This window comes from Vipera berus (genome assembly GCF_964194415.1).
Source record: "Vipera berus genome assembly, chromosome: 14".
In the NCBI taxonomy this organism is placed as follows: Eukaryota; Metazoa; Chordata; class Lepidosauria; order Squamata; family Viperidae; genus Vipera; species Vipera berus.
The window spans coordinates 11,576,376-11,604,045 of NC_138217.1; the positions used below are offsets into that span (position 1 = coordinate 11,576,376).

The 27,670-nt window shown below is 45.8% G+C and overlaps 1 protein-coding gene across 2 annotated transcripts in view; it reads right to left on the reverse strand.

Moving 5' to 3' along the window:
• Window positions 1-27,670, reverse strand: part of MTMR3 (myotubularin related protein 3) — a 43,527-nt gene that overhangs the window by 10,785 nt on the left and 5,072 nt on the right. The window contains exons 2-18 of one of the 2 annotated variants that reach the window (XM_081338887.1): window positions 21,289-21,507; window positions 19,958-20,030; window positions 18,028-18,193; window positions 17,617-17,693; window positions 17,180-17,269; window positions 16,568-16,684; window positions 13,502-13,534; window positions 9,271-9,353; window positions 8,776-8,942; window positions 7,596-7,692; window positions 6,160-6,273; window positions 4,798-5,003; window positions 3,122-3,253; window positions 2,617-2,728; window positions 2,227-2,422; window positions 1,472-1,657; window positions 718-888 (exon numbers count right to left, since the gene is read on the reverse strand). In XM_081338887.1, the coding sequence (XP_081195013.1) occupies window positions 718-888; window positions 1,472-1,657; window positions 2,227-2,422; window positions 2,617-2,728; window positions 3,122-3,253; window positions 4,798-5,003; window positions 6,160-6,273; window positions 7,596-7,692; window positions 8,776-8,942; window positions 9,271-9,353; window positions 13,502-13,534; window positions 16,568-16,684; window positions 17,180-17,269; window positions 17,617-17,693; window positions 18,028-18,166 (1,920 nt within the window). In that variant the 5' untranslated portion in view covers window positions 18,167-18,193; window positions 19,958-20,030; window positions 21,289-21,507. The remainder of the gene's footprint in view (window positions 1-717; window positions 889-1,471; window positions 1,658-2,226; window positions 2,423-2,616; window positions 2,729-3,121; window positions 3,254-4,797; window positions 5,004-6,159; window positions 6,274-7,595; window positions 7,693-8,775; window positions 8,943-9,270; window positions 9,354-13,501; window positions 13,535-16,567; window positions 16,685-17,179; window positions 17,270-17,616; window positions 17,694-18,027; window positions 18,194-19,957; window positions 20,031-21,288; window positions 21,508-27,670) is intronic. The other variant, XM_081338888.1, reaches the window with a different exon arrangement.

Sequence of the window (27,670 nt, forward strand, 5' to 3'; positions counted from 1 at the left end):
GAGGCAGCACTTTTGGAGAGAGTGGGCGGTCCCCATCTGGATGGGGGAGGAAGGAAGAGGTTCAGGGTAGCCACACCCTAGGGCAGGGGTGGGCAACGGTGGCAACTTTATGACCTGTGGACTTCCAACCGATCTACGGCATGGCTGGCTCAGGAGTTCTGGGAATCGGAGGTCCGCAGGTCGTAAGGTTTCCGTAGTTGCCCACCTCTGCTCTGGAAACCTCTCCGGATGTAGCAACAGCGATAGCACATAAGACTTATATATCGCTTCGTAGCGCTTTACAGCCCTCTCTGAGCGGTTTACAGAATCAGCATCCTTTCCTCCCCCCCCCCCCAACACACACACAACAATCTGGGTCCTCCTTTTGCCAACCTCGGAAGGGTGGAAGGCTGAGTAAACCTCGAGCCGGTCAGGATCGAACTCCTGGCAGGGAGCAGGGAGTTAGCCTGCAATACTGTGTCGATTTAAGTTAGAAATTCTAGCTTTGGTCTGGCAAAATTCTGTCCATTCGGGGCAAGGAAGGAAAAGGATTGAACTTGGTTGGATTTCACTGTGTCGTGTCTGGGCTTGGGGCCTGACAGCCTGCTACATCCTCTGCTGAACCTGCTCAGGGTAATTGTGAGAATCAAACAGAGGGGAAAGGTGGGGGGGTTATGCCCCTTGAAAGAAACAAGGGACCAAACAAAGAATAAAGAATGAATAAAAACCAGAACATACAGATTCGGACTGGGAGGAGTAAAGCAGGTTTTTGAAGGCTTTGTTTCCTCCTCGTAGCAGCGACCACACCGAGCAGGTCCTTTCTTGGGTGTGCTTCTCGCCTCTCTCCTTCGCGTTGTTGCACAGGAATGTACCAAAGAGGCAGGAGTAGGTGTGTTGCACCAGCTTGACCTACAAGAAAGGGCAGTACTGGGACCTGGGCTGGCAGAGCCATGCGCCAAGGGAGAGCAAATATATTCACGCAAGGTCTGGAAGTAGAAAGGGTATTTAATTCTAACAAGAGGAGAATATTTATTGCTCAGGGTTGAACTGTAGCGGTCTAAAATACAGCTAACATCAACCTGAGAATTCAAACTGTTTGAGAGCTGAGTGCAAAGTCCTCTCGTTTTGTGCGTATGAGACTCTGCCTCAGAATTTGCAAAGCCTACTCTTTTAACAGTCCTTCTGCTGGGGAATATCTCAAAAGGAACCCGAAAGTTGCAAAATTTCTGCCAACAGAGGTTGCAGGTTCCTTTTACGCAATGTGCAATTCCACAACAACAGAACGGACGGTGACACAAGATAAAAGGCAGAAGAGCCCAAGAACGGCGATTCATCGCTCAAAAAATCTCTTTTTTTCTCTCTGCCAGAGTAAACAGCAGTCAGAGATGAACTGAAGCCACTCATTTACTCCAAGGGATGATTCTGGACATTCGGCCAGATTGCGTAGATTCAACACTGTCGCAGGATCTCTGCGGGAAAAACAATCACTTACAAGGAATGCTTCGTTGAACTCGAAGGAGCAAGGGAACTGCCTCTGGAGTTGATGGACGCAGTCGAGCCACTGCAGAAACACAGGGCAGCGTTCGTTGAGGTCATCTGAATTCTCGCCGTGCCCACAGCGGTCTGCAAACTTATGGCCGAAGTCCAGCCATTCCATCTCCACCAACACTTGGAAACCCTGCGGGAAACCCAGGGCGGTGACTTGGCCAAGCCCGTCCTCTTTTGAGCTCCAGGATCGACCAAAGGCCTTCTGAGACAACCGTAAACCTCAATGCCCCTGACAATCTATATATCAGGGGGGGCGTCTGATCTTCGCAACTTTTAAGACCTGTGGGCTTCGACTCCCAGAATTCCCCATGCTGGCTGGGGAATTCTGGGCGTTGAAGTCCACAAGTCTTACCAAGTTGCCAAGGTTGGACACCCCTGATCTATATGGAATCAACCCCCCCCCCACCAAAAAAAAACCAACCTCTGGGGAAATGTCACCACACCAAGGCTGCTTTAGCGCAACCAGGAGGGCTGTGTGTGAATCACTTCTGGTTATGTCTGTCACTTGGCCTTCCCCAAAATGGAAGTTAAATCCTCCCGGTCTCCACCTGCTTCACTCCTCCTAGGACACATCTTTGTGTCTCTGAACACCTTCTTACTCTGCATTCCTGTCTTCCAGTGAGCACCACCGCCGAGCATTCTAACTCAAAGCCTCTACTCGACCGAAAGTCGAAGTTGACCCATGCCGGCGACACAAACCTCAATGGTCCTGTAATACGGATCCAGCAGCAGCTTGGACAGAGCCACGATCTGTGGGGTCCGATCCCAGCCATCGGAGCAGTGGACCAGCACAGGCCGCTGGTCTCTGTCCACCGCGTGAACCACCAGGAGGGCTGATTTGAGAAGCACGGAGAGATGCTGGAGCCACTTGGTGCTCTCCAGAGCCGACAGCCAGCTGCAGAGGCAGACAAGAGGAGAACCTGACCACGACGTGCCATTAAAGCCCAGCGAGGGGCCTTTTCGCTGCTCGGCTCGGATTAGTGTGTGTGTTTGTGACTCTTTGAGGTTACAGTGGCACTGGAAAAAAAGCGACTCATGACCCTTTTTCAAGAAGGGACGAGTGAGGGAGAGCCCGTGGGGGGCACTTACTTTCCCGGGTCTGGCATCTGTGTGCAGAGCAACCTCAGCGACTGAAAACTCTTCCGAATAGAGTGGATGTTGGCCATCCCCATGAACACCACTTCACAGTTTGGGTAATACTCTGTTCAAAAGCAGAGGAGAAGGGAAGAGAAAGCGGTTCAGAAGAGGCCAGGATGAACTGAATTACAAGCTTCACTGTGTAAACCGGCTGGCAACAACCAGCTGGGGCCCGTACCCTGTTGGGAGAGACTCGGCTGAGTTTGTAAATCAGAAATTATCATCCTTGCTCTGAAGCGCCAAACTGGGCAGCTTTGAGACTTGCGGACTTCAACTCCCAGAATCCCTCAGCCAGCCATGTTGCCAAATGTGAAGACTCCTGTTCTTAAAGCGATCCCCACCTTTTTACGGCACTGTCCTTCTTCCTGAACTACCTTTCTGAAGTCCGGACATGCTCCCTGCCTCCTTGGGTATATAAATGCACGAGCACCTGGGTAAGAATTTAATTAAGACCCACCTGGACATTCACAGCCCCCTCCTTTGGCTCTGTTGGCGACTGCGGCTGTATAGGAGCGGGCATCTAAGATCAAAAGTTTCTGAGGTTGGATGGCTAAGCTTTCCGCTCCGGAAGCATTGGAGATGGAAGAATCTGGGGAAGAAACAGGCAAAATAGAAATACAATTACAAGGTAGCTATCACAAATGGATCTCCTTCTGCCTGACACTCACCCATTTTGTCGGTGTGTCTCCATCATGGCTACTTTTAAGATGGGTGGGCTTCAATTCCCCATTGAAAGTGGCTGAGGTTGTAAAACACTGCCTAATATCAACCCAGAGACCTCCAGATGTGCACAGCTACTATTTCCAGAGTTCCTGGCCAGTTGTAACAAAAGGAGTGGCCGTCTGGCTCATTTGGAAAGTCTGTCTTATATTGCAGACAGGAGAAGCTGCCCTGTGAGATTTGCAGAAACTCCCTAACAGCCTCTTTAATTGACACTACCTCTCGGCTGGAGGCGAAAGGACTAGGCTGCTTCCGGCATTTGTCAATACTCTCTGCCCCCCTGAATCCGATTAGTGTCCTTATCCCTTTTACATCAGACCACACTTAAAAGTTGCCTTGAATGATTTGTGAGGCTTTACAGATCCACACTGCCCTGCAGGAGGGGGAATGCCTCAGCCGTTTATAGTCCGCAGCCATCGAAGTAGTGTTAACTATATACAAGACTGCAGCGGTGATATTAGGTTTCCATGCTGCAAATATACAACTGTGCAGAAAATCCCAAAGACACCAATTCATCTGTTGTAGTGGTACTGTGCAGCACAGCCAGATCCTCAGGCCCATAGTTCAAACTAGCTACTTTATTGTTTAGTGCCAATAATACAGGAATCTCCCCAGACTGGCAGCTTGCACCTAGGAAATAAGGCTCAAAGACACTCCCCCCCCTCTCTCTCTCTGTGTGTTTTCAGATCTTGCCCTCCTGTGTTTATGTAGTGAATATAGGCTAATTCCCAGTTTGAGGCCCCCTCCCAACTTAGCCAACTGCTCTCCCACAGGTATGTGGGAAAGGTGGAGAAGAGAGATGCCGCCCAGAGAATGATTGGATAAGAGAGGGTAGAGCCTACAGCTGCATGACGGGCAGAGAAAGAAACTCACAAAGGGACTTTCCCAGCATGCCAGGCTGTCAAAGGGGTGGTGGGGGATTTGTACCTCCACACTTGCAAGGTTCTGTTCATGTAGCTTTACAATAAAAGTAGAAAGTTAGAGCCGCGGTGGTGCAGTGATTAGAATGCGGTATTGCAGGCTAACTTTATTTTATTTTATTTTTTAATTCCATTTATATCCCGCCCTTCTCCGAAGACTCAGGGCGGCTTACAAGCTTAGCTTAGTTTGAGGCCCCCTCCCAACTTTGCTAACTGCTAGCAGTTCAATTCTGACTCAGCCTTCCCATCGTCCCGAGGTCGGTAAGATGAGGACCAAGATTGTTGGGGACAATATGCTGACTCTGTAAACCGCTTAGAGAGGGCTGTAAAGCACAGTGAAGAGGTATGTAAGTCTTAAGGGCTGTTGCTACTGCTAAATAGCTCCTCGGGTCGTTGTTTCCTGTCTGGCCTACCTGGGAACGCTGATCTCAGTGGATGTGGGCCGTCTGCATTCCGTAGAGAGCTAACCTTTTTGAACACAAAGCGAGCTTACCAAACTCCGCATCAGAAAAGTCTCCCCCATTGGAGAACTCTCGTGAGCAGTTCCCATTCATAAGTTTACTGCTGCTCGACTTGGAATCGGAGGCACAGGCTTTGGCCACCGACTGGACAAGATGTTCGTCGTCAGCGTTTCTCCAGCCCCACCAGCTGACCTCGGGCTGCCCACAGCGAGAAATGACCGCCCCGTTGTTCTGGTGCCTGCACGGAGACAAAAATCATCCCAGCACCGTTGAAACAGGAATTAGCTGCAGGTCCTATGTGCACATAACAGGAAGTAACTGCCATAGAGGAGGAAAAAAAAAAGCATGTAGAGCCTTAGGAAGCACTCTGAAAAATTCCAAAGGCAGTTTAGTTTGTCTTATTAACTTGACAGCCTGTGAAACAGCTCTCGACCTTCGTTCATTCCGCCGGGACCTGAAGACCTGGCTCTTTGAGCTTTCCGGCCCAGGCTGAGAGTTTTTAATTTGGGGGTTTTATATTTTTCAGGGATCAAATGTAATTATTTTTAATTGTTTTTAACTTTTGTATTGTATTGACGTTTTTAAATACCTTGTAAACCGCCCTGAGTCCTACGGGAAAAGGGCGGTATATAAATTCAATTAACTCTCAACATTGGCCACCATTGGGAAAAAAAATGCACCAATTAATCTCCACCGGGATTTAAACAGTTTTGTGGACCCCTGGCGAAGAAACATGGTGGAAAGCCATCAAATTGGTAAAACGTATCTGAATACTTAGGAGGATCCGAGTTTGCTTGTTTGTTTTGTTTTTGGGAGGGGGGGGGAAGAAACTACCAACGAACAGCACAGCCGTAAAAAAAAAAAATTTTTTTTAAAAAAAGTATGCAAAGAGAAAGAAAAACAAAAACACCTGAATCAGCTTTTGCAGAGGAGCGTGAAATAACAGGGAGGTGTCTAGAACTCGTCCGTAGCCGGGTTAATGCTGATGAGCAATGTCAGCAGTTTGGACCTGCCTTTTGTTCAAAAACAAAGAGAGGCGAGGGACTCATCTAGAGTTTTTACGTAACCTGTGAGTTGCAGTTGCTAGGTTAAGTCCGGATTCCCAAAAAGGGGATCAGATGACCTTTGGCCCTCGCGACTCTCATCAATCTCAACCAATTGCCGAAGTGTCTGAATTTTGATCACGGGACCCTGGGTGTGAGTGTGTGTGTGCTGTAAGGGTTGTTAAGTGCAAACAAACAAACACCTGTGTCAATATCCTCCCTTCTATCCTCAAAGGATGCACGCTTGTGACAGCAACGGGCATCTGCCCAAAGTCTCTCGGGGACTCAGCGAACCGACCTGCGAAATCCGATCCTCTGGATGCTAGGAAGACACCTCAGGCAAGGCCTCACCTGTAAACCACCACAGGGATGCGTTTCCAAGATCGGAAATTGGCCACGCTTTCCAGCTCTTTGTCCGTTATCCAGACCGGCACTATGAGTTCTTGAGGGTAGCTGCTACAGAGCCTGTGTGGAAGAGATGAGACGAGCCACGGGTTGGAGCAGACACAATCCCGTCTCTCCTTCCACGCTGCTGCCCCCGTGGAACAGCAGCAAGGAAAAGGCAGATAAACAGTCAAATTCAGCGGCTTTTTAACCCCACCCCATTTCGTTTCTTAGCCAGAGCAAGAGAGGCTTGTGCACACCCATCGATGTTCAGCTTAAAACTTTTGTCGGGTACAGAGGACCGATTCAGCCACGTTTTGCTTCTTCTCCTCCTCCCCCCCCCCCCGATGATTTATTAAGTTTTATTCCAGCTAGGCTTTAAAACACAGCCATCAGCTTCAAATATAAAAACGCAATGTGCGCATACAACTGTAACAGAAGGCACGGCGTGACCCTTCACCATTTCATCTAGCACAGGGGTCTTCAAACGTGGCCCTTTTATGACTTGTGGACTTCAACTCCCAGAATTCCTCAGCCAGTGTGCCTGGCTGAGGGATTCTGGGAATTGAAGTCCACAAGTCATAAAAGGGCCAAGTTTGAAGACCCCTGATCTAGCAAGTGCTTTTTCGTTTTTCTTGTGTGTAAATGAAGGCTAAATTTGCACCACTAGAAATTAAGGAGAAAAAGGGGGTAAATGTCTTTGGGAAAAGGCATCATGGCTAAGGCAGGACTCGAACTCTCAAGTCTCTTGGGGATTGGCCTAAAGTCACCCAGCTGGCTTTCATGTCTTCAGGTGGGACTAGAACTCAAGAACTCACCCAGCTATCTTTCGTGGCAAAGGCATGATTGATCCAGTCAGCTACCCGGCTTTCAGTGCCTAAGGTAAGACTAGAACTCACCGTCTCCTGTTTTCTAACCTGGTGTCTTAACCACTGGGCCAAACTGGCTCCTTCTCTTTCTCAATAAACAGATGATCATTAGAGCCTCACTTCCTCAATCTCGGCACGCAGCTTCCAATAGAATTATGGTGAACTCATCGTTGGGCTCTCGTTATGTGCCGAGACAAAGCAAACCACATGATGGCTAGAAGCCAAAAGCGGACTCATATGAGGTCGCTGGTGTCAAAAGTCCAGCTTTTGGAGACCAGGAGGAAGAGAGCGACAGTTGTGTCCACCTTTCACGGATTAGCTTACGAAAGCTTGACATAACACCAACAACTGAGTGTCAGGTTCCTTCGGTCTTTCCCTTGGAGACTTTAAAGCTGTTCCAAAAATGTCAAGTTGCTTCAAACAACGAGCGGCTTTGGCAGGCGATCACAGCCAGGTCCGCGTACGGCTGAAATGCCCTGAAGTGCTGATGGCTTTCTGAGGGGGTAAGCCTCTGTGAACATCTAAAGAGCTTACTTGTACTTCTCGTTGATGTTGGAGATCCGCCAGGCATTGTTCATGTCAAAACCCATCCGTTCCACCTCGTTTTTGAATCTCGACGTCACGTGCTCCCCTAGATAGCAGAAGGACAACGGGAAGCAAAGAGGAAGCGTGCCTGGGTTTGTCGAGGGAGATACTCCCCGATGACCGAACAATAGCAGAGCACTCCTTGACTTGTCTTCACTCACGAGTCTATTCAGGATTTTGAAACGCTTATTAATCCTGCCTAAGAGCAAACACCATTCTCTGCAAAGCAGGGATGTCCAACCGTGACAACTTTAAGACTGGTGGACTTCCAACTCCCAGAATTCTGGAAGCTGAATTCTGAGAATTGAAGTCCAGAAGTCTTAAAACTGACACCAGTTGGAAACCCCTGCCGTAAAGACAAAACATGCGAGCATCTCATTTGCTCCACTGAAGTGAAGCAGAACAGCTCCTGGCACGGGATGGTGCCATGCAGGAAGAAGCGCAATGCAAACGCTCACTTTGCATCCAGCCAGGACGCTCCACAAGGTCAAAACCCTCACTTGACCTCGTGCACAAGGCCATCTTCAAAGAGTCATCAACTCAACTGTGGCACTTCAAGGACTCCCTTTATACCAGGTGTCCAATCTTGGCAACTTTGGCTTTAGGGGACGTGCTGGTACGGTGGTTAGAATGCAGAATTGCACGCTAATTCTGCTGACTGCCAGCAGTTCGATCCTGACCGGCTCAAGGTTGACTCAGACTTCCGTCCTTCCGAGGTGGGTAAAATGAGGATTCGTATTTTGGGGCAAGATGCTGACTCTGTAAACTGCTTAGAGAGGGGCTGTAAAGCACGGTGAACTGCTATATAAGTCAAAGTGTTATTGCTATTTAAGACCTCTGGACTACAACTGTGGACTACAACTCCCAGAATTCCCCAGCCAGCCGTCAGCAAATGGTGATCACATGACCATCAAGCACCTGAATTTTGATCATGGGGCCACTGGGATGCTGCAATGGTTGTAAGTGTGAGGATTGGTCATAATTGCCTTTTTCCCAGTGCCACTATAACTCTGAATGGCTGCCAGACGAATGGTTCTTAAGTGGAGGACCGCCTGCAGTGTACTGGGTAACGCTTGCTGTTAAAAAAGAAAAAGGTTCTAGTCCTAGGCAAGCCAAAGGCCAAACGTACCTGGGCGGCACAAATCCCCGTGTTGCTCCTTTTCACTCGCGTACACCTCCATACACCAGGCGTGGTACGCAAACGAGAAAAGGTCCTCTATCTTGGACGGGGGACGGATGGCGTTATTCAGCCGCTTCAGCCACTCTTGACACTGCTCAAAAGTAGAGAACTGGCACCTGCGAAAAAAAACAAGCAAACCATCCAGCCATGCAAAAGCCAATGAAAGCATGGGGTTGGACTAGAAGACCTCCAAGGCCCCTTCCAACTCTATTGCTGTTGTCACGCCTGATATGCCAATGCCATTCCAGTGATAAAACTAAAACGCTTTTTTGAGATTATTCTGCCAGCATTTGGCTGGCACCACCAAGTCTAGAGCCGGGAGGAAACCGTGCCATTAAAGGCTAATCATGCGTAACGATTCAAAAGGCAACTGTATGTTCATTTTAGGGAAGGGGAAGCCACACTAACGTGAAATAACGTGTGTTGTGCAGGGACCGTACATACCGGATCACTTTGCAATCTTTGCAGGTCAAGTGAAGCTGGAAAATATCCCGGCATTCCACACTTTCTATGAGCTGCAACGGAACCTGTGATGGAAAAGATGACAGAGGTTATCGGAGGGACCGTCTCCCGCTGGCCACATCTACCCCGAGGAGGTCCATCTGGCGGGGCCCAAAAGAAGGCCTCCCTCCCTCTGTAACATCGTCCCTCTGGAAATGAGAGCGGCCCCCACTCTGACACTCTTCCGGAAGGCCCCAAAGACGAGGTTCTGCTAGCGGGCCTGGGGAACCCTGGAGCGGGACAGAGCCCACGAATGGCTGGCATGTGTGTGTGTGTTGTCACCAGGACGGGGGTGTTGTTGTTGTTGTTAATTTTATTTCTTTTAAGTTGTGTTTTTATTTCCCGTAGGTTACCTTGAGTCGCCGTGAGCGAGGCGGCGGCGGCAATATGAATTTTCCAAATCAACCAACCAATTGTCTTGCTCCAAAAGGCTAGCGCCATTTTCTCACAAGAATTTTATTAAACAACTGAAGCCCCGGAGTGAAACGTTACTCACGACTGCCAATTACGGGTAGCATTTCCCTCCTATTATTATGCAAGCACCCGAGGTTAAATCATGAAGTGACGGTATAACGTGACATGTGGAGGTACTTCTCATTTTGATCTAAAATCCGCCCTGATGAACTGGGTGTTGCGTCAATTTTACTGGAAAACTCCCAACAAATCTTTTAGTACGGTCTCTCAAACCTGGGAGGGGGCACTATGCTCCCTATTACACAGATCACGCTAAGATTAAAAAAAAACCAAAAAACAGTAAGGGATTTTCTACGCAAAAGACCATTATCTGAACTCCAGGGTTTATTTTTAGAACACAGAATTGGAAGGGACCTTGAAGGTCTTCTAGTCTGACCCCGTGCTCAAGCAGGAGACCCTGTATCATTCCAGATAAAGCCTCCAGTGAGGGAGGCAATTTTCCCTTCCGCTAATTGATTGTTCTCACTGACAGGAAGTTTCTCCTTAGTTCCAGATTCTTTCTTGGCGTCTGTTGGGTCTCCTTTGCAGCCAGGAGGTTAGAATAATTTGCCCGCAATTGGTAAAAAATATATTAACACGTGCAGGCCTCCCCATTTGCCAACAGACTGGATGGAAGGAACCATTGTCTTTCTTCCAACAGCCCCTCGTTTCACTAACCTTTCAAATTACTCGGAGAACTCTTAACAAAGCCCAAGCGCATTTGATCCGAGTGACGCAGCGTTTTAGAAATTGAGAAGGTGCTTGCAAAACTTCCCCTTATTCAAAAGTCTGGCTTGACTTCTCCAAAGATAAGTGATGGGGCTTCCCCAAAATGGCCAGGCTCACGTAGGTTATTGCGGCTTCATCCAGCTATGGCTTCAGGATCAGCGCCAATTAACTGATTCTGAGAGGAAGGCCATTCTCCACATCCATAACTTGGGTTAAAACAGATGAATTAGGTAGCGCTAATGTCTCCATTTCACTTTCCTTCCTCCTTGAACATTTTCCTCTCCATAAAAATGGTGAATTTACTCCCTGGCAAAGGCGTCTCATGCTCCTTTGCATTCTGCCTTTTTTGCCAAGCGTTACATCCATTCCCCGAGCAACCATCATGCTGAAAATCACCCCAAATCAAAACACACCATGCAGGTAAACAATCAGTGCCAGCCTCCGATAACCATTTGCTGAATTGGTTAGCAAAATGCAATGTTTAATAAAACAATGAATCGGCTGTTTAGAGGGGAAAAATATAAACCCTTTGGGAAAGGGGAAAAGAGGAACTTCCAGGAGAAAAGCAAAACAACAATAATATAAATATATATTTTTGTCAAATGTATGCCAGGATAAAAGCGAGCAGGAAGGACTATTTTAGAAATTTATATGGGAATGACAGGGAAATGTCAAAGAGTGGAATTGAAATGGAGGTTGTTAATTGTCTGTGGCCAAGAAAAAAATGGTGAAAAAGAACGCACGTTTGTGAGAAAAGTGAAAACAATAGGTTGTAGGTGTAGATGCTGTAACTGGAGAATACGGAAGTGGTTGCTCAGGAAGACCGCTTAATATCAGCGTGAAGATTGCCTCTGCGTCCAGCAATTAGAACAATTCTATGATTGCATCAGAGGTTCTCTACTTGGGGACCTCTGGAGGAGGTCCATAAATTGGATGGGGGGGGGGAAGGAATCTAGCTTTATTTTTGCTATTTTGTTTTGTGCATTTAAATGTGCTTTTCTGCAAAGGGGTTTCTAGGGTTCACGGACTCTCAAACTGGCCCCCAAAGATTGAGAAACCCTACCTTAATCCCCCCCCTGCCCAAAGGCAGACTTCAACTCCCAGAATTCCCCACCAGCCATGGAAGTTGTGGTCCACAAGTCTTAAAAGCTGCCAAGTTTGGAGACCCCCCCTGATTTAAGTCAACATTTCACCCTTGCTACCTTTCTTGGTCTCTCTCTCTCTCTCTCTCTCTCTCTCTCTCTCTCTCTCTCTCTCTCTCTCTCTCTCTCTCTCTCTCTCTCTCTGTGTGTGTGTGTGTGTGTGTGTGTGTGTTGCATAAGCAAGGTAGGGTTTTCTCAAGTTGTTTGGGGCCCCTTTGAGAGTCTGTGAAACCGACAAAGCCTTTTGCAGAAATGCGCATTTAAGCACCCAAGACGAAATAGGGAAAATAAAGCTTCGATGATGCAAGAAGGGACAATATTTGGGATGTAGAATGTGGCCCTACGCTGAGCAGAGGGTGCGCACAGACTGGGGTTTTTGCTCCTTGGACCCCACTGAGAAACGCGTGGCTGCGAGAAACGCACGTTCGACGACTCGAGGAAAGGTTGTCACGGAGAGAATACGCTGGAATTGCGGGATGTTCGCCGCCAACGTGAACCTGAAAGTGGGTTGTTACAGGATGGGATGAAAGCACGAGTGAGAATGGAGGGGGGGGGGTGTCGAAAGCGAGAGAAAGGAGGAAGACAAAACCACAAGAGAACACAAACTCAAACGGAAGGAGACACGAGGAAGGGGAGAACTAAGAAAGTCATCCCTGTAAAGGAGGATGTTTGAAAGGAGGGGGGGGGTGTCTTCTGAGCCTGCTTGTTTTCCGCGCTGATGATGCGAGCTGGTTTAGGTCAGCGGCCCCCAACCTTTTGGGCACCAGGGACCAGTTCCGTGGAGAGAGATTTTTCCGTGGACGAGAGGGGCCGTAATTTCACATGCTCCCTGCATCCTGAAGACCGGGCTTCGCTTGTTTGCATGGCCCGGTTTCTGGTGCCGGTCCATGGACCAGGGATTGGGGGACACACACACACCCCGGTTTAGGTCACGAAACACCTGCAAGAAAGCAACTAAGCTCAGAGAGCACCAAGGATCCCTCCTAAAGTCATCCCTGGTGGGATTAATGAACCAAAAGGTATGATGGGTGTGGCAGAAGTCAGGAAGATTTGGCAAAAAGCTACCGGAAAAGAAGAGTCAATGATAAGTGGTGCAAACTAGATCTAATTCCGTTTCCCTTTACTTTGTCTTCTCTTACCCCTTGACTTGCTATTCCTGACCTTTTTTCTCTGCTCTTCGTTCCTCCAAACGTAAGATTGGGACCTACGTACCAATTACCTTCCTGGTTACGAATGAGCATGCAGGACCAGCCAAGCTTACCCCTGGCATTTCACAGAGTATAATCTCTAGGAACGTGGATTGCCTGTAATTAAATAAACCATCTCCTAAAGACATTAGAAGCTTCCGAACTCGCTGCGGACTGTGGGTGGGTGGGAAGAGTCACTTTGGAGGAAAATACGCGAGTAAGGGAATGACACAATGCAAAATTAAACCGTGTGGGAGAAGAAAGACCTCTTGGCGCCATTAAAGTTCAACTCTGAAGCCTTGGAAGTTTGTGAACTGTATCCAGGACTTACTTAGGATCAAACCCAGTTAAAACGCATCACTTTTGGACAACCAGGAGAGAAGCCTCTTAAATTTCATGCAGGCATAAAGTATCCCTGTTGAATATGCAGCTGTTCTCAAAAGATGGGTGTGTCAATACTTCAGAGAAGCCAGCATTCCATGAGTTGGCCACCTGGTCGAATGAATCTTTTATTTAGGTATTTATTTATACAGGAGGGAACTTCATGCTCTGACATGATCCATGCACGCCGGCCTATGTTGCAAGCCCACGGTCAGCACATGTCCACTCTAGTCCAAGCAAAGGTGCGGCAGTACAAATGCTAAACAGCAACGTTCTACTTACTGAGATCTCATAAGCGGCAAATTTACAGACATTCTAATGAATGGCAAAGAAAGAACAAAATTAGGGGGGGGAATCAAAAGGCCGTGGGATATAAACCTACATCGGCTAGATCACTAACGAACTCAGACTGAACACTGGGCCCATTAAACCTCGTATCCTAGTTGGAGGGAAGCGGTGTTTATTAAAGCAGAATGGGATTTCCCACGTGTATTTTATGGAGTTCACGCCTTTTACACTTACGAAGGAGAACTGAACTGATGCACGTGCAAAAGAACACGTCACAGAGACGTGTTTTTCCCATGGCAGTCTGCTAAAGCAAGGCTGGTTAAGCTGAGCATTTCCTGAAATGAATCTGGGGTGACTAACGTTCAGAAGCCAAAACTCAAGACAGTCCATCCAGCGTTACAAGAAGAGGGTTGTTGTTGTTTTTGTGTGTGGTTCAGCTGCTAAGTCAGGCCCGGCTCTTTTGCGATCTCATGGACCACAGCACACACCAGACTCCCCCCCCCCCCCCCGTCTCCTGGAGTTTGCCCAAATTCACACTCACTGAACCGGAGAGACTATCTAACCGACAAAGAGAGAGAGTCAGGGGACCCATTTTCAGTGAAGCTGTGAGATAAAAGCTAACCAAGATAATCATACCCAATAAGGATTTCACTTGTTAACACCATTGATTAAAAAAAGGAAAAAAAACTAAAAAAATAGGCAGAAGAGCTCTCCAGAGTACTGAAAATTGCAGCTGCCATCCTGAAGAGTCAAAAACGTTATAAAATTACAGAATGCGAGAGTCAGAAGGGATCAGAGAGTCTTGCAAGAAATCAACCAAGCTCGGAGAGCCCCAAGGATCCCTCACTTCAACGCCGAACTACGGATATTCTCCTTTATTGGTGCCACCTCTCTTCCACACAGCAACTCTTTGTAACCAACTAACACAGCTCTCCCTCGTCTTCCCCTTGCAAGGGAGTAATTAGTTGGCTAGATTTGCACAAGTGTTAAGTCTAGCCAAAGTTATCATCACTGAGTAAACTGCGGTGATTTAAGGGGGAAGGGGTGTCCACCATGTCGTGGGAACCCAGCCATTATCTTTTTTATCTTTTGCAAACCACTTTATCTTTTGCAAACCATTTTATGCTTGCCCTGTTATAGGCACACAGCAACCATACGGTTTGTGAACCAAGACTGGGAATTTTGTGTGTTGCACAAACCGGCTCACACCTGGAGAACTATCTTCTGCTGTACTTGTCTGAGGTTTCTCATCGCAGTAATTCCCATGCAATATTAAAGTATTAATAATTCATTTAATATGATGTAACTGTCTGAGACGGTACCCATTCCAAGCACGCGCTCTTGCATAGCCAAGCAATAACTCACTTTCATGTCAGCTGCAATTGCACTCTTTATTTAGAATGCTGTCAATTCCTAAACAAACAACATTTTTGTTCTCTGGGAGGTTAATTTTGCAACTGACTAGCTGCACATCAAAGACAAGAATCAGCTAAAATGAAAATGAACTCGCAGCTGCGTACGAGAGAGAAACGGCCAAGGCTTAACATGGACATATTACTGTTTAATTACACAATTATACATCATCATTGAGTTGGCACAAGGGCCCTGTATATGGAAAAAAGAGAGAATAGAATAAAATAACAGAGTTTGAAAGGATCTTAGAGGTCTTCTAGTCAGACCCCCTGCTTATGCAAGGAAACCCTAGACCAGGGGTAGGCAACCTTGGCTCTTTTATAACTCATAGACTTCAACTCCCAGAATTCCTGAGCCAGCAGGAATTTCAAGAGGGGAAAGATTACAGCTAACTTTGGGTTATGGCTGATCATGTGAAGGAAGGCTATGGAAGGTGGGGTCTAGAAAAAAAACTGCCAAAACATGGTTTAATATTAAGATATAAACCAGTTATATAGATTTAGAGCCAGTATGGTGCAGTGGTTAAGGAATCAGGCTAGAAGCTAGGAGGCAGTGAGTTCTAGTCCTGCCTTGGGCAGGAAAGTCAGGTGGGTGACTTTGGACCAATTCTTCTCTTTCAGCCCAGTCCATCTCACAGGGATATTGTTGTGAATATATTATGAAAATATAAAGGAAGGAGACTGGTGCAATTTAGGACCATTTTTGGGGAACAGGCCAAGCAACCCAGAAATGACAGGTCAGCTGGGGGGCTGCAGGTGAGGAGGGATTAACATTCTACTGCTGTATGAGCCCTGGTGGTGCAGTGGTTAGAATGCAGTATTGCAGGCTGACTCTGCCCACAGCTGGCAGTTTGATCCTGACCAGCTCAAGGTTGACTCAACCTTCCATCCTTCTGAGGTCGGTAAAACGAGGACTCCGATTGTTGGGGGCAAACTGCCGACTCTGTAAACTGTTTAGAGAGGGCTATAAAGCACCGTGAAGTGGTATGTGAGTCTAAGTGCTATTGCTATAAAGGAAGATTCTCCAGGTTTTGTATCTTTCCTGAGACTTTGAGGATTGGCTTTGGCTAGGGCAGAACTTCACAGCCTGCTTATGTTTCAACAGCTCCACCTGAACAATGAAATTGGGGATTGGGTTGGCATCAAGGCCCGAGTTAAAGATCTGGATAAATGCTAATTCTAGTTCACCTCCCCGTCATAGCTTTGGGATGAGTCAGAGCTTTGGGATGGGAAAGAAAGAAGAGCAAACTTTTGTCGGTGCGCAGCTGCGAGGACGAGAGGTGTTCTAACTTGCCAGCTGACTCAGGACTCACCAGTTTCCACAGCAGAATATGCGTGAGGATTTAAAATTATAAAAGAAAAGTGTAACAGTTTTGCTCTCCTGGCTCTCAACCAGCTGTTTTGGACAAGAACCTGTAAGATCCATTAAAATTCCACATGCCTGTCTGCACTGGTACACACAACCAGGAGACTCCAGAGTTGGCGGGCAAGGAACTGAAATGCCACCAATGACAGAGGTTGCCCAAAACGTCAGAGGGGAGACAAACCAGCTGGCTGTTCAGACATTTTCAGTTTTAAAGGGAAGACCTACGGGTGCAGCTCCAGCTTCCATTGCCAGCAAGTTTCCGGTTCGGAAGAGACAACTTACGTTCACCACAGATTCCTTAAATTTGATGTGAAGCCTGTAGTTGGACAGGGCAATGACCGCATCATCCGCTCGGCCCACATACTCGGTGCTCTCCCCATGGAGTTCAAGAAAGGGCACCTGCAGAAACGGCGGAAAGATTCGTTTCCTTTGTAGCCAAAGGTGGCATCACAGGACCATGTAGGCTTGCTTCAGAAAGACGGTGACGATGAAACCACAAAATGCACAACTGTGTGTGTGTCTGCACAAACACTTCCTACAGCGGGGTTGCACGGTTCTGCAACAGGAAGCCAAGGGAAGGGGCATTTCTTACGGAAGCTGGTCGAGTGTGTCTTGGCAAACCAGATTAGGCTGCAGAGGCTGTAAGGAGCAGGGCCGATCTGCGACCTGGCGCCCGTGGGCCTCAAATGGTCCAAATACTTTGTCCTCGGCCTCAGACTTAGCTCCAGGACCCAGCCGATTACCAAGATAGGCAGTCCTTGATTTACGACTGCGCTCGAGCCTCAAATTTCCATTGCTAAGCAAGGCACCCCAAAGTTCTGTTGTCTAATCTAGACTAGATCCCACCCGGCCCCTGGGTCCCACTGCGAGATCAAAGGAGAATCAAGGGTTCACCTGGAGATTCTCATCCTCCCGGATCAGCTGCTTCCTGGGAAAGATCTGATTAGCTTGGATGCATTCAAGGCTGTGATGAGTCTCTTCATCCTGCGAATTATTAAGTTTAGAAGTCAAGGCAAGGATTCTGTTCAGGCCAACAGACTTGTGCATGCTAGTTACATTTTTTTTCTACCAACTGAATAATCACAAAGCTTCGCCCTTACGTCACCGCATTCTGAAACTCTGTTCCTCTACCAAACCTTTGAGAACACCGAACGCATAGTGTCAAGTCTCAAAGGTGGTGTTTTGTTTTTTTCCCCCCAAGAGGCTCAGGAATTCTGGGGGTTGAAGTCCACGAGTCATAAAAGAGCCAAGGTCGCCTATCCGTGACCAAATATTCCCGTGCTTCTGCTGCCTTTTCTTTTTCTCAGCCGTGAAGGGATCTGTGTACGTACCATGACAGAGCCGAGTTGCAAGGCAAGGTCCTCACCCTTGCTTTCAAGTTCTGCAGTGCTATATATCATGGAAAGATCTGGAAGACAAAATTATGGAGCGGATATTGAGCGATACATTCATTATTTGCCAATCAACATGACGATATTAGAAATCGTAGAATCATCCCAGAGACCAAAAAAAGACATACGTAGAATTCTAGTGATAAAATTGAGAGGCAGGCATTCCCAATTGGATTATGCTTTGTTTAAAATATTTATAGGCTACATTTCAACCCAAAGACTCTTACCGAAGTGGCTACGTCTAACAAAAGGAGCAAGGCATCCTTAAAATTAACATATAGTCTAAGTAAAAAAAAAAAATTCAAAATTTTAAAAACCCAACAGTTCAAATTTGAATCTGACTCACTGGACCTGTTCTGAAAAAATGATTTGCAGAATGCCTTTCAAGCTTGATGATAATGTACTCAACCACAAATCTGACTTGTTTCTCAACTGTCTCCTCTGCTATGAAGGAATTCCCTTTTAAATCTTTTTGGTGATCAAATGGCATACAGGACAGGAGTCTGCTGTTCAAAGTCTAAAAGTAAAAACAAAATGCATTTAATTTCCCGGGCACACCTAAAACAGCTCTTTGCATTCTGGGCAATACATTTATTAATTTAAGTCCAATTAAATTTTAATGTTGCTGATACCACAATTCTAACATGGGTGTGGAGATCCAGTGACCTCTAATACTGCTGAATCTTAACTACAAGTCAGCAAAGTCACCACTGGGAATCATGGACACTGTGGTTTAATAAGGCATTAGAAAGCACACACAGTCAAGCCAAAGACAATTATTTTACAGGCTGGTCACTTGGTTTATATTTCAGACTTGGGAAGTGTGCAGTGAACGGAGTAGTTCCAATAACATTGGAACTTTTTGGGAAGTTTCTGGTCTGATCTCCTGAAGATGGTTAAACTGTAAGGTAGCTTGTTGGATTTTGGCTTAGCGCTTCACGTGGGTCTGTCACCGGCATTTGCAAAGCACGCTTTTGTAAAGTTGTGTTAACTTATCCAACTGCAGTTCATTAAACAAAACATGACTTTGTATAATGCGGGAGCCACGAAGAGGTAAGCATTTGGGAAATCAGATATAGAGAAGGGATTCTGATCTCTACATTTAGCGTGATATATATCGAGTTCCAAATGCAAGGAAAGTAGGATTTAGAACCCAGTCAAGGTGAAGTGTCTATTACAGCCACCTCTGATACGGTTCTTGCTAGGACAAGAAACAGGAGGAAGGAAGTACAAAATCAATCTTCCCCAGTGACATTCTAAGTTGCATCACAACTATAATGACCACAACTATCAGCATGTTGGACTGTCTTGGCTAACTGATGCCATTTATAGGCACGAAAGCCAGCTGGATAATTTTGGGCCAATCTCCAGGAGACGGTGAGTTCTAGTCCTGCCTTAGGCGCGAAAGCCGGTTGGGTGGTTCTTGTGGGGAAAACGGGACAGGAGGAAGGAGTAGAGAAATAATAAAAGATGGGATAAAAAAATTCAAGGCAAGGGAGAAATTCAGGTCGGTGCTGACTAAGAGACAGGATGGAAGGAGAGAGATTTATATGCATAGTCTATATGGATCTTTCCTAATGAGGGACTTAATGAAATCAAGGTTCCACACAAAACTGGTTTGGTTAAGGAGCAAAAGGGAAGAATTAATCACTGGTCCAGATTGCTGCTCTCCTAATCATATAAAAAGGCACAATTTGTGGATAAACAAGTGCTGGAAAAAAAGGAGGAGAGGGAGATACCCTTTTGAAATATTTCAGAAAACCCACATGTAGCCGCAAAGAAAATATGATGGCAATATTAACATTCTACTGCTATATGAGCCCTGGTGGTGCAGTGGTTAGAATGCAGTATTGCAGGCTTGACTCTGCCCACAGCCGGCAGTTTGATCCTGACCAGCTCAAGGTTGACTCAGCCTTCCAACCTTCCAAGGTCGGTAAAATGAGGACCCAGATTGTTGGGGGCAATGTACTGGCTCTGTAAACTGCTTAGAGAAGGCTGTAAAGCACTGTGAAGCGGTACATAAGTGTAAGTGCTAGTACTAAATAGCACTGGACAATTCAGCACATATATTTGAAAGGTGAAGGAAGCTATTTTTTAAAAAAAAAATATTGCGCCCTTTCATCATACTTCCACTATAGTCTACAGGCAGAATCTAACAATTAAAAATAAATAAAATACACAGAAAGTTAAACAAGATAAGCAACTGGGAACAAAGTGATGCAAAATAATTAGCGGGATTTTTTTTTAAAAAAAATGCAATTCTGGAAAAGGAAAAACTTACCTATTAATAATAAGCTCCTTTGATAAAATTTCAGATGCTATTCAGATTGTCAGGTATTTCACAGCAAAAATAGCTGAAAGGACAAGAAATTATCCTGTCATTAAATGGCATCAACTGCTTGCTTGTGAATAATCTTCATCCTAAACCAGGGGTAGGCAACCTCGGTTCTTTTATGACTAATGGACTTCAACTCCCAGAATTCCTCAGCCAGCACTACAGGTAGTCCTCCTCTATTGCTACTGATTGAATCAAAATGTATAAATGTATGCTAATGACCATTTAGAGAAAGAAATGTGGGTTCCAGGGGCGAGAAAGAAGTAATGGGTTCCAGGGGCGCTTAAAAATGCCAGGGAAGTACTGCAACAAATTCCTTTGGGATGGAATCATTTCACACGTCAACCTCATGTTGGAAGTCTCTGGTTTCAGCCAAGGATTGTGTACTCTTAAATTAACAGGTAGATAATAGTCAATGGCTATTACAAGCTGCCATGGTGTGTGTACATAACAGGATTGATAAATCATAGCTGGAGGGATGTTCGTTCTGTCATTTATACCAAGCTCTCAAGATCACACGTCTTTCTTATTTTCTACTCATCGGAAGGAATACTTCAGACACTTGCAGATACTACTTTATCCGATTAATTTCCCTTTCTTTTTTTTTTTCTTGCAACGTGAGCTAGCTTTCGACTAATGAGCGTAAATACCTAGCTTTAGCTTTAACGTACGTGATACGTAGGCGTTTTGTGCCCCTTCCTTGCTTGTCAAATGAACAGTGAAACATAATTTTAAAAAAATGTCGAGCTCTGTTTAGACATAAACTCCAGTCATCTCAGAACGCGGAAACCAATCCAGAACAATGAAAAAAAAATTAAATCCTACCAACGTGAGATTTTGCTATAAAAAACACGGAAGAGAGGCTAGACACGGTGGAGAAGACAGTCAAGGTCAGGAGGCAGTGCTTACATTCGGAGTCCCTCAAATCTTTCCTGGTAGCCTGCCAATACATTTTCTTGCTTTTACAGTCAACCCTCACCTACATCTCTCCCTACAAAATCCAGTTTCCCCCCCTCCTTCTCTGACAAATGAGGATAAGCAAAAAACAAGAGAGATAAAGCTCCAAATGGACAGGAAATGAAGCCACTGTCTCGACTAGGCTGCCCGACTCTTTGCACATTTAAATGACAGATTAGCGCACATGATTATTACAAGTGAATATAATAAGGATTATGGAAGACTTTTATTTAGAGGCCTCAATGGAAGCACAGTTGGCAGAGGTATGGTGTTGGTTCTAAAGTCTGCTAATGAAATGACAGGTTTGGTACCCAAATTACCTCCTTTTTTTTGGTGGTGTTTCTTCTCTGCCTAGCCTCATTTTGGCACAGGAAACTTTGTAGATTATCATCCGCTTACGGATACAGCAAGGATTTCAGTTCCCTTCCGAAAATGCAGCTCCGTGCCGGCTGATCTGGCAAAAAGCCACCCTGCATGCTGGCTTACTTCCGAGTAAACAAACCCAGGGTAGCTGATCAAGTCGGCCTCAACCTCTTAGGCTGTATCTCAAGCAAACAGAAGCATGTGATAACACAAGTTAAAACATGTGCCCTCCTGCTCTGGTTCTGATAAGTTTTTGCCTATTAATAAAACATCCGGCGCACACATTCAAACTTAACTTTGTTCCTGAGGAACACCAATCCAGGGATCGTGAAAATGAGAAGGGGGCTAGCCTAAACTGGGTGTGCAAATGTATTTATAATCCTCCCCCGCACATGCGTGCTAGTCGTTTCCGACTAGGGGCCGGTGCTCATCTCCGTTTCAAAGCCGAAGAGCCAGCGCTTGTCCGAGGACGTCTCCGTGGTCACGTGGCCGGCATGACTAGACGCCAAAGGCGCACGGAACGCTGTTACCTTCCCACCGGAGTGGTCCCTATTTTTCTACTTGCATTTTTACGTGCTTTCGAACTGCTAGGTTGGCAGAAGCTGGGACGAGTAACAGGCGCTCACTCTGTTACGCGGCACTCGGGATTCGACCCGCCAAACTGCCGACCTTCCGATCGACAAGCTCAGCGTCCTAACCCACTGAGCCACCGCGTCCCTTAAGCCCAGGCTAAAACAAGTTCTCAGAATCTTCCTTTCCAAATCCGAGCCTGTCTTATAAACAAATGTGCAGGTAGCCCTCAACTTACAACGGTTCATTTAGTGACTGTTCTAAGTTACAACATCACTACATAAAGTGGATTAGGATCGTTTTTTTCACTTTTGTTACCCTTGCAGCATCCCCGTGGTCGTCACATGATCAAAATTGCCTTGGGATGTCTTTTCAACTTGCTACCCTCACTTGTGATCCTGGAACTCAGCGGAGGTTTTTCTTGTGAATATATATATCCCTATATATATATATATCGCCAAGCTCAGAACTAGTCCAGGTGGTTCACAAGGCAGAAGACAAGCATCAAGCCTTCCAGGAAAAAAAAACATTCTCACTGAGAAGAAAAAAATATACTGGATCTTGAGCGCTATATGTATTGCTAAGCACATTGATTTGTGCTTAGAGTGTAAGCCGCCCTGAGTCTTCGGAGAAGGGTGGGATATAAATGGGATTAAAATAAATAAAAAATAAATAAATATGGACATAGATGGGTCAATACAGCCTGAGACAGGCCAAAAACACATTCCCAACATAAGCAAGAAATAACGATCAGAAAATGCAATATTGAGATGTCAAGAAAAGACAGAGCGTTCAGCAAAAAATGGATGTATTCTGTATTCATGTGCCTGTATTCTGTGTATGTCTGTGTGCGTGCCATTGACTCAATCCACGGTAATTATTCAAACCAGAGTCAGCAGTCATTTCAGAAAAATGTGGAAGGACAGCTTGAAAATCACATCGGCTCAAATTAATTAAGAAAATGAACAAAAGGCGTTTATTCATTTTATTGACAGCAGGTTTCTTTTCTTGAGTGCAACCAGAGCTTCTGAACAAGAAATGGTGTTTTACATGTATTTCTTGATTTAAGGGGACTAAATCTTGTCTTGGGGTCAATCTGCAGGATCAATATAAAAAGGAGAGACGTCTATGGAACTTCCCATCAGCTGCAAGATTTACGATTGAGCTCAATATTCCTATTGCTAAGTGAGACAGTTGTTAAGTGAATTTTGCCCCATTTTATGTCCTTTCATGCCACAGTTGTTAAGTGAATCACTGCAGATAAGTTAGCACACCGTTATTAAGTGAATCTGGCTTCCCCATCGACTTTACTTGTCAGAAAGTTGCAAAAGGGGAAGACGTGATCCCGGGGACACTCCGACCGTCATAAATATGAGTCAGCTGTCAAGCATCCCAAAGTAAATCACGTGACCCTGGGGATGCTGCAATGCCGTTGTAACTTTGAATGGTCACTAAATGAATTGTTTTAAGTCGAAGACTATCGGTATCAGGAGTTCTTAAATTATAAGACAAGCAGCTGGCAAGCAACGTGAGGCATCCTAGAAGATTACAGGGCATCCAAAGGTGAAACAGAAAAGATTCCAAGTTGGAGGAAAAGCTGAATTTACTCTGCACTATTGGGCAAAGCAATCTGTATTTCAGGTAGAATGCACAAACCAAATCCTGCAAGAATGCACATTGTGAGAAATAATAATAAAAAAATGTTTACTTAGCAAAAAATTAAATATGAAGAGCGGCAGAAGCAAAATTCTTTTCGATCTGCATTATCTTACTATGAAAGCTTGTCTAATAAAGTTGAAAGCTTCATTGCATATGGACAAAAGAACATAATTTGATCATGCTAAGTACCCAGCCACATTTTAATATTCCTGCTCACAGCAAATTCTTGTTACCAGGAATATGAACACTGAAGACAGACGTAGAATATCTGAATTTTCCCCGTGCGTGCTCTTTAAGTAGAAAATTGCACATAGTAGACTTTATTCCACTGCTATTGCGAAGTCCAAAACTATTATCTTTTGTATGATAGTGGTCACCACCTCTACTCCAAACAATTCAAGTTAAATTTTATGCATTTGGCAAATAAACACAGCTCAAAAGGATGCCATAAGCCCCTAAGGCATAAGAAGCAGTCTAGTTATAGTCTAATATATTGCACTTAATTAGTGTTCTCTAAAAGCAGCAGCTTTTTAAAAAATGAACCAGCAGTTTCCTACTTATTTTGCATCTTGTCAGCCTATAAAGAAATATACTAGCTAGTTGACTCATCCATAGCCAGCAGATCCTGGAAATCAATTACGGATAGAATTCCCTACCAAAACATGCTGTTTCCAGAGGTTTGCTTTTTTATATGACATTTCCTACATTCTCTAGTGTTTCCTTTACATTTCCTCAGAGAGCTGTCCTCACATTCTAAATCATTTTTATGAACATCCCTTAATCATTATTTTTGGACAGAACCTAATAGGCATTTTTTAAATTAACCAGTGTGTCTGCCAGACCAAAACAAGACAAATTTTAAACAAACCGCTGTTCTGAACAGAATGAAAATAAATATACACTGCAGCCCAGCTCTCTCTCCCCCCTGGGAACCATCACAGCCGTAGCAAATATAAAATATGCGACATAAAAAAGTAGGAAGGTGGCTTGCACATCAAATTACATCCCAGATCCGCCTAGCTTGGAGTTGTCTAAACCAAGGAAGAACCACCAGTAGCTCTGGAACCCCGGATATTGTTGTTGTTGTTGTTAGCTGCGAAGTCGTGTCTGAACCATCGCGACCCTATGGACAACATTCCTCCAGGCCTTCCTATCCTCTACCATCTTCTGGAGTCCCTTTAAGCTCACGCCTCCTGCTTCAGTGACTCCATCCAGCCACCTCCTTCTCTGTCGTCCCCTTCTTCTCTTGACCTCAATCTTTCCCAGCATGAGGCTCTTCTCCAGTGAGTCCTTCCTTCTCATTAGGTGGCCAAAGTATTTGAGTTTCAGCTTCAGGATCTGGCCTTCTAAAGAGCAGTCAGGGTTGATCTCCTCTAGGACTGACCGGTTTGATCGCCTTGCAGTCCAAGGGACTCGCAGGAGTCTTCTCCAGCATCATAGTTCAAAGGCCTCAATTCTTTGGCGCTCAGCCTTTTTTATGGTCCAGCTTTCACTGCCATACATTGCAACTGGGAAGACCATAGCCTTGACTATACGCACTATACGCACTTTTGTTGGCTTTTTAGTGTGCTGTCTAGATTTGCCATGGCTTTCCTCCCAAGGAGCAAGCATCTTTTATTATAAATGACGACGATTTGCAGCTGCAGAGTTCAAATTCTGCCTTATTTGGAGGCTCATGAGCAGGTAGCAGGTCCATACGGAGCGATCAAGATTTGAAAAGCTTGAACAGCAAGAGAAGAGAAGCATACCTGGAAAGAGCTGCACACCAACACCTATTATGGATATTCTCAGCTCAGGAAAAGGAATCTAGAGCAGCATTTTAAGCTGCTAGGAGGTGATGTCACAAGGCACAGAGCAACCTGGAATACATGCTGTGCTTCTGGCAACAAAGTCACATCCATGTATTCCGTGGCGTTTACACTGACTGCGAGGGTTTCCCCTTCCCGAAAGCAAAGCAAAACACACCCATCTCAACAACTGCATGAGCACAGGTAGTCCTCGCCTCACAACCATTTGTTTAGTGACCATTTGAAGTTACAACTAGCACTGGAAAAAAATGATTTATATGGCTGGTCTCAACGTTACAACTGTCTCAGCCTCTCCAGTCACATGATGAAAAATTCGAGCGCTTGGCAACTGGCCTATATTTACAACACTTGCAGCTTCCCGTGTGTGTGTGTGTGTGTGTGTGTGTGTCCATTTGCTCAGAGTGTGTGTGTGACCTTCCCTGTCGGCTTCCCACAAGCAAAGTCAAGGGGAGAATCCGGATTTCTCTAATGCCCTCACGATTCAATTCGTATCTACAGTAATTCACTTTTCCAACTGCGGCAAAAAAAATGGGTCGTAAAACCGAGTGCAACTCGCTTAACAGCCGCCTTGCTTAGCAACGGAAGTCCTTGTCCCAATTGTGGCCGTAGTGCCTGTTTGTGGTTTTGGATCTGAGAGCATAAATTTAAGCAGCCTGCACCCACACAACACAAACAGAGAGGAGTGTGAAAAGGGGAAAGAAAGATCTTGGAAATTAAGACATAAACAGCCTGTCATTCTGTTCTGTCGCTTCATAGTCACAGGCCTGGAAGCCAATAACCTACCAGCTAAGAGAGAAAATTACTCTCCACTTTTACAAAATGTCCCAGTTCTGCTACTGCAGGAAACTAGCATTAAAGAAAACTCAATTGCATGTTTGTCCTGAGGATTAAATCTACAAACCACGATGATAATCCCCTAACAACCTTTCCAGAGACTGAAGCACCGCAAGACAGGGGCAAGCGGTTAGGAGGATTCCAACGAAAAGCAGCAAGCAACTACGGCACGGGGGTCTGCTAGGTCTTCCTTGGAAAACTCGGAAAGATCCATTTGGCACAAGCCACAACGCTGCTGGCACTGCACCATAAACCTGGTCAGAAGGAAGCCGCGGTAGTCCCAAACGCTGGACAGCCCCTCAGAGAATAAGCGTACACCGACGCCAGGAAAGAACGAAGAGTCCGTTTCTCCAGCAAGTAACCCTGGCATCCGTATTTACAGTCCTGAAGTAACACTGGTTTGTGTAAACACACTGAAAGGGAGCTTGTTCCACTGAAACAGGCCTCAGTGACCTAAGCAAGCGGTGAAGAAACCTCAGCACCTCTGCAGACAGGAAGAAGCCAAGTATGACCTAAGCAGAAGTATGCCAGGATTATTTCATTTGCTTGTCACGCCTGTGTCAGGGATGCCAAGGGAGCGGGCATAGCTCGGAGGGGCAACTAGCAGACACCCCCCACACACACCACGCCCCCATTTGGCCAATTTTCCAGCTGCATGTTTCAAGCCCTACAGGTCTTTTGACTTAACGACCACGACTGAGTGCAAAATTGACGCTGCTAAGCGAGACACCCGTTAAGTGAGATCTGCCCCATTTTACGAGCCAGTCGTTCAACGAATCGCTGAAGTTGTTCGCTTAGTGACACGGCTGCTAAGCCGAGTCCCAATGAATAAGGCTGCAAAAGGTGATCACGTGAGGTTACTTCTTGCCATCCTAGCTTTGAATGGCCACTGAATAAACGGCTGTAAGTCGAGGACCTGTACTGAGTTGGGGATATTTTAAGGGAGAGCAGTGGAAAAACCAGGCCTCCCAGAGGCCTTCCATTCCCATTCTTAAAAACTCCACCCAAAAAAGGGAGGGGAAGGAAAATTGGTCTTGCCCTCCCCAACAGTGTCAGCCGAACTTCCAGTTCTTCTCCAGGAGTTCAAGACTTGCCTCGTTCCCGCTCCAAAGAGTGCAGCAGTGCAAGCCCATCGGACACCCAGAAGGGTTTCTAAAATATTTATATTCTATTGACGCTGGCATTCCTGAACCACCACGTTAATTTCAAACTGTTGCATTCGCCTACTTCTGTCAATCACTTTTAAGTAACAAGCTTTTCTGTGACAGCTCTGACATGCTACATGTGCAACGTAAAGCTAAATGGCAGCGTGTCTGGGCTCCCCACAACATAGGCTTCAAAACCGCACAATGGCTAAGTTCCCATTATGCTTTATTGCCTTCCATTAATCACAGGCCTGATTGATTTATCTCCTTTCTGTTCAGGAGCTCAAGGCAACAGGCACAGTAGACTCTTCTCGCCATTTTTT